This window comes from Eimeria tenella, genomic scaffold, assembly GCF_000499545.2.
Source record: "Eimeria tenella Houghton genomic scaffold, Eth_scaff35, whole genome shotgun sequence".
Classification (NCBI taxonomy): Eukaryota; Apicomplexa; class Conoidasida; order Eucoccidiorida; family Eimeriidae; genus Eimeria; species Eimeria tenella.
Window position 1 is genome coordinate 243,892 of NW_013543232.1, and position 11,153 is coordinate 255,044.

Consider the following 11,153-nt stretch of genomic DNA (forward strand, 5'->3'; position numbering starts at 1 on the left):
CATGATGCTGCTGCTGCTGCTGCTGCTGCTGCTGCTGCTGCTGCTGCTGCTGCTGCTGCTGCTGCTGCTGCTGCTGCTGCTGCTGCTGCTGCTGCTGCTGCTGACCACTTGAGCCGCGTGGGGATGTGGCGGATGTGGTGGCAGAGCACGTTGAGGGGCACGGCCTCGAGCTCCGCGAAGGCCTTCACGAGAACCACCGGGCTTTCGCTGGAGTTGAACTTGAAGACTTTCAGCAAGGGCTGGTTCACCGTCAGCTCCCACTGCGGGTCTGCTGCGCTCTGCACGCACTTCTCCTCCAGAAACTGCATCTCGTACGACGCGCTGCGCGCAACTCGCAGCAGCAGCAGCAGCAGCAGCAGCGCCGTGCTGCTGCTGCTCGCGGTGGCAAGGCGGGTGCTGCTCCGCCTAGCGCTGCTCCTCCTGCTAACGCTGCTGCTCCTCCTAGCGCTGCTGGCACCAGCAGCAGCAGCAGCAGCAGCAGCAGCAGCAGCAGCAGCAGCAGCAGCAGCAGCAGGAGCGAGGGCAGTGCGCAGCAAAGTTGGAGGCGGAGTAAAGGGGAAACTACTCTAGAATTCAAAGTAAAGAAGTTAAAACTAAACTGAAATTGAAAACCCACATGGGCGTCTGGTGCTTCAACTTCGTGTCAAAATTCACCAAGTCCTCGTAAGACCGAAACAGCCGAGGAGGCCCTAAGCAGCAAACTCAACTTTAATCAACATAAAAATAAATAAGTAAACTAATAAATTTAATAATAAACAAATAAATAAAATAAATAAATGAATTGGTGATCACTCGGTGGGTCTTCTCCCATTCTCTTGACAGATACAAGTCCGAAATGTCTGAACATTAAAGTAAAAAGATGCAGCAGCAGCAGCAGCAGCAGCAGCAGCTCTCACCTTCAGTAGGTTTTTTGTCGAGTTTTGAGGATCTCCGGGACTTGATTTTGTCTCTTTCTGGAGAAGATGCAGCACGAAATAAAAAGAAAGAACGAATTAAATATAATAAAAAAGGAAAATAATCAAATCAAATAAATAAAATTAAACAAAAGACAAACCCTGCAAGGAGGTGTTGGCAGTTAAGGTCTTGAGAGAGTCCACGCGCTCGCTCCGCATGCTTCTGGAAGGAGCAGCAGCAGCAGCAGCAGCAGCTGCTGCTGCTGCTGCTGCTGCTCCGGTCCCGCTGCTGCCGCTTGCAGCGCTCGCTGCAGCTGCCGCTGCTGCGTTTGGCGAAGGCGCGTGCCCCGCTGCTCCCGCTGCTGTTGCTGCTGCGTTGGTGGCCGCAGTTCCTGCTGCTGCTGCTGCTGCTCCTGCTGCTGCTGCTGCTGCTGCTGCTTCCCGCAGCACTGAAGCCTGGCGGCCCAAATCAATTGCAGGCTCTGTGGGCAAAGCCACATTGAACTCGCTGCGGGGCATAAGGTCTCCTGGGGAGATCTGAAATGAAAAAGAATAAAAGAAATTAAAACAACTTCGAATTAAATCCAAATAGATGAAAACAAACAGCAAGTAATAAAGCAGCAATTGAATTAAATGAAGGACAATCAATTCAAGCAAATAGTGCCAAATAACGCAGGCCCTGCATATTGTCTAACGCGCGGCCAACTGCTCAAACAACCCTAAACCCCAAACCCTAAACCCTAAACCCTAGTTGGGGGTTTACGTCTTGTTTGGCTTCTTCTTCGGAGGCGCCAAAAGCAGACTCTGAAGTGTCGCTGCCGACAAGAGGCGACGACGACTCGATTCGCAGAGCTGCAGGAGATGAAAGAAATCAAACAAAAAATAATGAATAAATAATAAATAAATAATAAACAAATAATAAATAAATAATAAATAATAATGAATAGATAATAAATAAACATTAAATAATAGTGAATGCATGCGAAAATTGGAAAGGAACGAATGCCTAGGGGCTCGCAGCGGCGGCCCAGCTGTACATACACCGCGGCAACAAAAACAAGGAAAACGAAAATAAAGATAATTAAAAAGTCTTTATGAAATAAAGGCCAACTGGCCAACAAAGTGGCGAGAAAGAAGAGAAAATCTGATTTGATTTGACTGGACTGTTTTTGGCGAAGTTCAAGTTTCGGGAGTTGGGGTGTATGTACACCTTGCACGAGATCGCCGCCCTTCATCACGTGGCGCTGAACCTCCTCATTCACATCGGCGCATAAAATGAGTCTTTCTTCTCTTTCTGCCTCCTAAACACAAAACAAACTCAATAAATAATAAATAATAATAAATAGTAAATAATGAAACTGAATGATTAAATTGAATTCCCAGGGGCAACTTCGAAAAAACGAAATGACAAGTCCACTTTGCAGTGTATATACACCTGAACATCAAGTGCCGGAAGGCCGAAGCAGCAAATTAATAAAAAGAACAAAAGTGATTCAACAGAAATAAAAGAAAGCAGCAAACTTCGCAGGAACAAATTCAAAAGGAAAAACCAATAATGGATAAGCCTAAACCAAAACAAGAAGCAGCAGCAGCAGCAGCAAAAGGACTAGCAGCAGCACAAGCAGCAGCAGCAACAAGTGCAACAGCACAAGCAGCAGCAAGAAAACTAGCTGCAGGACGAGCAGGAACTACAGCAGCAGCAAGACCAGCAGCAGCAGCAGCAGCAGCAGCAGAGTCGGGTCTGACAGCATTTTTGGACCAAGCTGCTGCTGCTTTGGCTCTTCGGAAAATATATTCAACTTGCTCGTCTTGCAGCATTTCGAGCATTCGAACCACCACAGGCGGAGGCCTTTTCCTTTGAACAAAAACACAATTAAATTAATTAAATATAATTGAATTAAATTAAATTAAATTAAATCAATTAAATTAAAATTAAAATAAAGTTCAAATTAAATGAATTCATTGCGAGCTGAAGGCCTCATGGGGTGTATTGACACTGCCAGTTAAATGCACCGTTGCCAATACGCCGCCAATACATAAACAAATAAATAAAAATAAATAATAAATGAACAAATAAATAAATAAAAAAATAAGTACTAAACTAAATGAATAAACAAATAAATGCACGAATAGATAATGAAAAACAAATGCTGAAGAGAAAATCAAAAGATAGAAACAAATGTCCATCCGGGCGAAAACCAGCGAAGTACATTCAAATTAAATAAACAAATAAACAAATAAATCACAATTAACCAACTTGTAAATCAATTAAGGAATTAATCAATTAATGAATTCACCAGTTAATGAATTAATTGGAGAATTAATTGTCGAACTAATGAGCCAATTGATGAAACAATGAATCAATTGATGAATTAATGAATCGACTAATTAACCAATTGATGAATTATTTCACTAATTAATTAATTAATTGATGAATTGATGAATAAGTTGTCGAATTAATTGCCAAATGGACCACTAAATTGCCGAATCAATTGCCAAATGGACCAGTAAATTGCCGAATTAATTGTCAAGTGGACCAATAAATTGCTGAATTAGTTGAACCGGAGTGAAAGTCAAAAACAAAGAACTTGCCTGAGGGACTGGACGCACTGCGTGGAGACTTTGCAAACGAGAAAACACATGGAGAGTTCGCTGCGGGTCATTTGGCTGGAGTGCAGCAGGAAGTAGTCGAGGTAGAGCCAGAGGCAGTGGCCCACGTCGTCCCGGGAGCTGCAATGAAAAAAAAGAAAAAACAATCAAATGCAATTATATGTCATTAATTATGCCCATTATATTCTTTTTTCCCCAAAAATTGCACTTCTGCTCCACAAGGAGTCTTCAAAGAGCTCCGCTGCTCCTCGTGCAAAACTCCAGTTCAGCTTTTCCCGCCAACTGTCTTTGCAAACTGACGCGATCTGCGCCAAATGCTGCGGAATTGCAAATTAAAAACTTTTAGCTTTTTGTTTCAATGAATAATTCCCAACAAGAAAGCCATTTACTCCGAAGATCGCGCCGTTTCAGCCGCTGGTCGTGCAAGACGAAACGCGAAAAACGCTCATCCTTTCGAGCGAAAAACGCGTCAATCGGCAGCAAATTAAAAGAAATAAACTCATTATTCAACAAAATGCAGACCAACATTTCATTAAAAACCTTTTTTTAGCGCTTTCCCACTTAAACGCAGAATGCAAAGAAAGACTCGATGAAGACAGCTGTCTGTACACCCCAGAGGCGAAACCCCTGCCGCGTTCAGACAGCAGCTTTTATTTGTTCTTTTGCGCGTTTAGTTGTTCATTATTAAGTAAATCTATTCTTTATTTTTATTATTTCTATTCTTTTTATTGTTTTTATTATTCTTATTTACATGAACTGATAAAGCAGCTTCAGCTGCGACCTTGCGGTCTTCGAGCTGCCGCCGAGTCGCGCCAACACCTGAAACGGAAAAGGAGAATAAAAACAGTGAAGAGCAAACAAAACAAAACAAAACAAAACAAAATAGAATAAAACAAAATAAGATAATTAATAGGGAAAATGAATCAAAAAACAAACAACAACCTGCAGAGGGCCTCCCACCAGATCGAAAAAGTTTCAACTGTTCCTTTCAAAGCCACTGCATTGCTGTAACTACACCTCATCAATAGTACATTTGTTTTGCTGTTTATTTTGTTTATTCCCTTCTTTACTTCCGCTTTTATTTTGTTTTTATTTCGTTTAATTAAACAAGTAATGAGTTAAACGCCGCACTTGGTATTCCAACACCACCTTGAAGATCAGCTGCAGCTGCGACTGGCTGGTCCCGAAGTGGTAGTTGGCCCAGCGCATGAGGTTATCAATGCGGCGCTGCAGCAACCCCCAAACCCTAAACCCTAAACCCTAAAGCCTAAAGCCTGAACCCTAAACCCTAAACCCTAACCCTAAACCCTTCCAGCCGCTTCTCCGCAACCCCTGGCCCACAGCCCCCAACCTCCTGCGCGGAGCCCCCGGCGCAGCGCTCGCCGCCCCCCAGGGCCCAGCCCCAGGGCCTAGGGTTTAGGGTTTAGGGTTTAGGGTTTACCCGCTGCTTCTTGGCTGCGGACTGGCGGCGGCGCAAACGGCAAATGTCGTTCGCCAGCGAAAGCCCAAAACTGGTGAGGCCCCCAAAGACAAACCCCAGGGCCATCACGAGGGGCCCCCAGGCCATCAGAAACACCGAAAGTCCTGCGCAAACCCTAAACCTCCAAACCCTAAACCTCCAAACCCTGAACCTCCAAACCCTAAACCCTCCAAGCCCTTGCACGCCCTTTCGCAGCGCTTGCAAACCCTTTTTAAACCCTTTCTCAAACCCCCAAAGGGGCCCTTCAATACCCTTTTTAAACCCCCTTTAAACCCTTTTCAAACCCTTTTTAAACCCTTTTCAAACCCCAAAAAGGCTCTTTTAAACACTTTTTAAACCCTTTCTAAAACCCCAAAAAGGCCCTTCAAAACCCTTTTTAAACCCTCTCTAAAACCCCAAAAAGACCCTTTAAAACCCTTTTTTAAACCCTTCCTAAACGCTTTCAAAACCCCAAAAGGGCCCTTTAAAAACCCTTCTAAAACCCCAAGACGTCCTTTTAAAAGGTGTTTCGAAAACCCCTTCAAACCTCCCCGAAAAGACCCGACAAGTCCTATAAACCCTCCTCAAAACCCCCCTCCAAACCCTCGCTAAACCCTCGCTAAACCCTCGCTAAACCCTCTCAAAACCCCCTCAAACCCCCCTCAAAACCCTCTCAAAACCCCCTCAACCCCCCCTTTAAACTGCGTCTAAAACCCCCTAAAAACCCTCAAAAAGTCCCTTCAACGCCGCTCCAAAGCCCTCCAAAACCTCCCGACAAACCCCCCTCTAAACCCTCGCCAAACCCTCGCCAAACCCTCCTAAAAACCCCCTCAAAACCCTCAAAACTCGCCCAAAGCGCCGTTGATTGTCCACTCCGTCGAAGAAGTTCGAAAGGGAAAAAGGCGCTGCTCGTGGCTGCGATAAGTCCTTTCGAATTCTTCGTTGTCTTCTTCGTCCGCCACCAACTCCTCCACGCGCTCGCTCCAGTACGTCAAGTACCTGCAAACCCCAAAAAAGGGTTTAGGGTTTGGAGCTTTGGGCCAGCGTTTGGGGCTCCGAAAGGGGGTTTGGGGTTTAGAGAGAGGGTTTGGGGTTTAGAAAACGCGTCGGAGATAGAGGGTTTGGGGTTTAGAGATGAGGGTTTGGGGTTTAGATATCAGGAATTAGGGTTTAGAGGCGAGGGTTTGGGGTTTAAAAAAAGGGTTTAGGGTTTGAAGGGAGGGTTTAGAGGGAGGGTTTGGATCAAAGTGGCGAAAAGAATTAAATGGATTAAAAAGGACAATTAAATGAAGAAAATAAAAAAAGAAATAATAAAAGAAATAAAATAAAATAAATAAAATAAAATAGATAGAATAAACAAAAAGAAAATAAATAAAAGGAAATAAAGAAGACAAACAAAGATAAAACAGTTCGCACACCAGAGAGCAGACAGAGAAGCAGCTCGCTGCACATAAGCAGCAGAGACCAGCAGCAGCAGCAGCAGCAGCAGCAGCAGCTGCTGCTGCTGCTGCTGCAGCAAATAAAGGGGAAAAAGAGGAAGCAAAAGAGAAAATGAGTTTGAAATAAAAGACAAACCCCCTGGGAATGGCAACAGCAGAAAGCAGTTCATTTCTTCTTCTTGCTGCTATTGAATTTGCATGCAGTTTGCTGCTGTTCTTTTTGCTGCCTTTTTGCTGCACCGTGCGGCTCCCTCTGCTGCGGCTGCCTTTGCTGCTGCTGCAGTTGTTCCCGCTGTTGCTCGACTGGCTGCTGCCGTTCCGCCCCTGCTGCTGCTGCTGCTGCTGCGGCTGCTGCTGCTGCGGCGGCTGCTGCTGCTGCTGCTGCTGCGGCTGCTGCTGCTGCGGCGGCGGCGGCTGCTGCTGCTGCTGTGCGGGGCTGTTGGGGAGCGGGGCCCCGTGCGTGCTGCTGCAGCAAAAACCATTTTTTAGGGTTTCGTTTATTTCTTTCGCTGCTGTTGCTGCTGCTGCTGCTTCAGTTCTCCCCAGGGGAGCCCCCAGGGGGCCCCCCAGGGGGCCCCCCTGGGGGGGCCCCTCTTCTGTGTCGCCCTCGCCGGCCATTGCTGGGCCTTCTAATTAAATGACAAATAAAGAATAATAAATATAAATATAAATATAAATATAAATACAAATAATAAATAATAATAATAAATAAATCCGCAAAAAGGGACTGCTGGTGATAAATAATTATTATTATATTAATGAACTGCTGCAGCCCCACAGAGCAGCAGCAGCTACGACAGCAGCAACGCCAATTCAAGTCTGCTGCTGCTGCTGCTGCTATTATTGCCGCTGCTGCTGCTGTTGTTGTTGCTCTTGTTGTTGCGGCTCTTGTTGCTGCTGCCGCTGCTGCTGCTTCCGTTGATGCCCTTGCTGCTTCTGCTGCTGTTGCTGCTGCTGCTGCGTCTCCTGCCGAGCGCGCTACCGTTGCAGCAGCTGCTGCTGCTTCCGTCCCTACCACTGCTGCCGCTGTTTCTGCCGCTGCTGTTGCTGTTGCTGCTGTTTCTACTGCTGCTGCTGTTGTTGCTGTTGCTGCTGCTGCTTCTGCTGCCGTTCGTGCTGTTGCTGCTGTCACGGGTGACGCTGCTGCTCCTTCCCGCTGCAGCAGCAGCAATTGCTGCTGCAGCAGCAGCTGCTGCCGCTGCTCAAGCGGAGGAAGCAAGCTCTAAAGATAGGCCTTGGGGCTCCCAGTGCGTCTGGGCGGGCCTGGTTGAGTGCTGCTGCTGCTACTGTTGCATATCTGCTGCTGCTGCTGCTGTGCCGCACAGGCAGCTGGAGCGCAGCAGCTCCCTGGCTGCAGGTTAGCGGGAAAATCGCCCCAAAATGCTTTATTGTTTTTGTTTTAAAAGTCATTAATATGTTTTTAGTGGGGAATTAGAGGGGGTTTTTGCTGCAGCAGCTGCTGCCGCCGCGGCTGCCGCATGCTGGCGGCGCTGCTGGTCCGTCTGTGCTGCAGCAGCCGCTGCCTGGCCGTAAGCAGCAGTTAAAACCCGATTAAATGCATTAATTTAATTAAACTGATTCAATCCAACGCTTAGAACTCTCAAACAAACGCAAAAAGCCTTCCAGTGGGCGGCGGCGGCGGGCCGGCGGCAGCGGAGCCTCGGCAGCTGTACATACACCCCGTGTCTTGCTCGTTTTTTCCCGTTTAAAAAGCCAAAGGCACTTTATTTATTCTTTTTTAACGAATTAGAATTGAATTAAAAGAAACAAGCGGCGTTTTAAGGGAGACAGGCTGCGAGGCGTACCGGCTGCGTTTCGGCTTGTGCAGTTTTCCCGTTTCGGCTCTCCAAACGCTCCGTTTGCGCACAATTGTCCCTTTATTGTTCAATTTATTCTTTTATTTATCATTTTTTGTTATTTTATTCTTTTTTAATTTCAATTTTCTAGTTTTTGGACCCATTTAACTGCATATTTGCCCCATTTGCGCCCCCAGCCCGCCCAGGGCTGCAGAGCCACGCGCGTCTCATTTTCTGTTTGTCCTTATTTATTTTATTTATTTTACTTATTTCTATTTTCCATTTGTCTTTAAATATTGATCTATTTAATTTATTTAAGTTATTTAATTTATTTAATTTATTTAATTCATTTAATTTATTTATTTCATTTAATTTATTTATTTCCATTTATCTTTAAACAATTATTTTATTTATCTCCATATTTCCATCTAAAGTGGAAACTTTAGATGGAAATATATGAATTAGATAAATTAAATAAATTAAATAATAAATATTTACAGACAAATGGACAATAGAAATTAACTCAAATTTAATTCACTTTCCTTTTGGCCCTCGAGACAAACACCAAAAGGGTTCTTTCTCAAAATATGAAAAGACATCTTTGCTGCTGCTGCTGCAGCAGCAGCAGCAGCAGCAGCGGCAGCAGGTTAAATTCATGAAATGGAGACAGACAAACACAAAAGAAAACAAAAAATTAAATTAAATTAATTAATTGAAGGAAATAATAATTAGTCAACAAACAAACGAAAGGCACAAAACGGTAATCGAAAATTCACATAATGCTGTCGAGCATGCTGCTGCTGCTGCTGCTGCTGCTGTTCTTGTTGCTGTTGCTGCTGCTGCTGCTGTTCTTGTTGCTGTTGCTGCTGCTGCTGTTCTTGTTGCTGGTGCTGCTGTTGTTGCTGCTACTGCTGTTGTTGCTGCTGCTGCTGATGCTCAGGGGATGCTGCTTTAGATTGCAGCCATTAAGCCTTTTTTAAATACCAACAAAACAAATACCTTTTGAGCAGCAGCAGCAGCAACTTTTTGCGCTGCAGCAGCAATAGCAGCAGCAGCAGCAGCAACTGTGCTCTCAGTAGCAGCCGCAGCTAGCCAAAGCAAACAAACTACAACGGCAGAAACCTGCAGCAGCAACGCTAGCAGCTGCCAGGGCGGCAGCAGCAGCAGCAACAGCAACAGCAAGCAGCACGACCAGCTGCATGGAGAGAGCCAACAGCGGAAGCAGCAGCAGGAAAAGAGCTAGCAGCAGCGACGACAAAACGAACAGCAGCAGCAGCAGCAACGACAAAACGAACAGCAGCAGCAGCAGCAGCGGGCTTGCAGATAAAGTGCCGCTGCGGTGTATGCACACCTCGCCTCAGCTGTCTGTACAGCTCAACGACCGGGGGGCTGGAACCCCCTTTAGTTGCCGCCAAAAGAGCAGCTGAATTTAAAAGGAAAAATAAATAAAATAAAATAAATAATTGAATAAGTAAATGGATAAATGCGCAAGTTCGAAGGCGCTGCGGACAGCCCCTGTCACCCGCGCTGGTGTTGCTGCCGCTGCTGCTGCAGTCTCGGGAAAGCAGCAGCAAAAGCGTTGTCTTTGCAAAAGTCTCGCCAAATAATACAAAATAATTGAAATCAAATCCATTAAACAGTTTAAATTAAACAAAATGGTTGTTTTTTGAGGGATTCAGCAGCAGCAGCAGCGGAAGCCGACAGCCGGAAGCAGCAGGGGCCCCGGGAGTGGTTGCTGCAGCGTTTCGGCGGTTTGCTGCTGCGGCGATCAAATAAATAACAAACAAATGAAAAATAAAAAATAAAATAAAAATAAAATAAAACAAAAGCGAGAAGTGTTTGCAGTTCCGCAGCAGGAGCTTGAGGTGTCTGTACAGCTCAGCGTGCCGCTCCTCGTGCTCTCCGTGCTGCTCTTCTGCTGCTGCTGCTGCTGCACTTTAAAAGCCGAAATGCCTTCGCCTTCTTTTTATTTTCTTTGTTTTTAAAAACAAATAAACAATGAGGCGGCTCACTGGCTCTTTATTCCCCCCCCTTTGCGCGTTCCGCCCCGAGGTGTCTGTACACCTCAGCGGTGACTCAACGCGGGACTCTCCCTTGCCTCCTCTCTTTTAGTTATTTATTTCCTTTTCTTCGTTTCTTCTCCTCAGCCTCGCTGCAGCTGCAGCCGTGACCACTGGACCACTCCTGGCCCACTGCCGCTGCCCCACGCAGCTTCCCATCCTGCACTAACACCCTCCAGCAGCAGCAGCAGCAGCAGCGCGGCAGCAGCAGCAGCAGCTGGGCCGCCGCCGCCGCAGCAGCAGCAGCAGACGCGGTGATGGTGGGAGCAGCAGCTGCAGCAGCTCCAGGCGGCCGCGCCTCAACTATGGAGACCGCAGTACAGCAGCGCATAGCAGCAGCAGCAGCAGCAGCACCGCGCGAAGTCCCCGCAGCCCCCGCAGCAGCAGCAGCAGCAACAGCAGCAGCAGCAGCAGCAGGGATCTGCGTGTCGATTCCTTCTTACTTGGTGGTTTCTCCGAACTCTTTTTCCGCCCACGTGACTTACAGAATCCGGCTCACTGCGTTGGGGTGTACGTACACCGCAGAGCGCCGCTTCCGGGACTTTGTGGCTCTCAACGACTCTTTGCTTTCACTTTTGAACTCGAGCAGCAAATCCAGAAGCAGCAGGCCTTCTCTGGCCAACGAGCAGCAGCAGCAGCAGCAGCAGCGGCAGCAGCAGGCGTTGGAGGAGGGGCCTGCGGTGTGCCGGTTCGTGTCGTTTTTGCGCGACAAGTTTGCTGCTGCTGCAGAGCGACTGCCTCTGGACCTTCTTGGGAGCCGACAAAGACATCAAAGCAGCAGCAGCACTTCTTTGCCTTTCCAGGGGAAGAAGCAAATTGAACAAAGAAGGAATCAGAGAGCTGCTGCTGATTCTGAAGCAAATCCGCAAAAATACCCTCGCCAGCAGCAGCAGCAG

At 46.8% G+C, this 11,153-nt stretch overlaps 3 protein-coding genes across 3 annotated transcripts in view; 1 reads left to right on the forward strand and 2 right to left on the reverse strand.

Moving 5' to 3' along the window:
- Positions 1 to 5,070, reverse strand: part of ETH_00024120 (phosphatidylcholine transfer protein, putative) — a gene marked incomplete at both ends in the record, with an annotated part of 6,560 nt that extends 1,490 nt beyond the window's left edge. Inside the window, 11 exons of the mRNA XM_013376488.1 lie at positions 106 to 321; positions 617 to 689; positions 897 to 953; positions 1,055 to 1,430; positions 1,657 to 1,745; positions 2,104 to 2,194; positions 2,640 to 2,748; positions 3,486 to 3,623; positions 4,255 to 4,322; positions 4,635 to 4,730; positions 4,945 to 5,070. Coding sequence (XP_013231942.1) covers positions 106 to 321; positions 617 to 689; positions 897 to 953; positions 1,055 to 1,430; positions 1,657 to 1,745; positions 2,104 to 2,194; positions 2,640 to 2,748; positions 3,486 to 3,623; positions 4,255 to 4,322; positions 4,635 to 4,730; positions 4,945 to 5,070 — 1,439 coding nt within the window. The remainder of the gene's footprint in view (positions 1 to 105; positions 322 to 616; positions 690 to 896; positions 954 to 1,054; positions 1,431 to 1,656; positions 1,746 to 2,103; positions 2,195 to 2,639; positions 2,749 to 3,485; positions 3,624 to 4,254; positions 4,323 to 4,634; positions 4,731 to 4,944) is intronic.
- Positions 5,071 to 5,801: 731 nt separating this feature from the next.
- On the reverse strand, positions 5,802 to 7,019 carry ETH_00024125 (uncharacterized protein; the record flags this gene model as incomplete). Its single annotated transcript, XM_013376489.1, has 2 exons — positions 5,802 to 5,961; positions 6,538 to 7,019. The coding sequence occupies 2 exons, from the start codon at positions 7,017 to 7,019 to the stop codon at positions 5,802 to 5,804; spliced, it is 642 nt and encodes a 213-aa protein (XP_013231943.1).
- Positions 7,020 to 10,514: 3,495 nt separating this feature from the next.
- ETH_00024130 (uncharacterized protein) overlaps positions 10,515 to 11,153 on the forward strand; it is a gene marked incomplete at both ends in the record, with an annotated part of 7,144 nt that continues 6,505 nt past the window's right edge. Inside the window, one exon of the mRNA XM_013376490.1 lies at positions 10,515 to 10,969. Coding sequence (XP_013231944.1) covers positions 10,515 to 10,969 — 455 coding nt within the window. The remainder of the gene's footprint in view (positions 10,970 to 11,153) is intronic.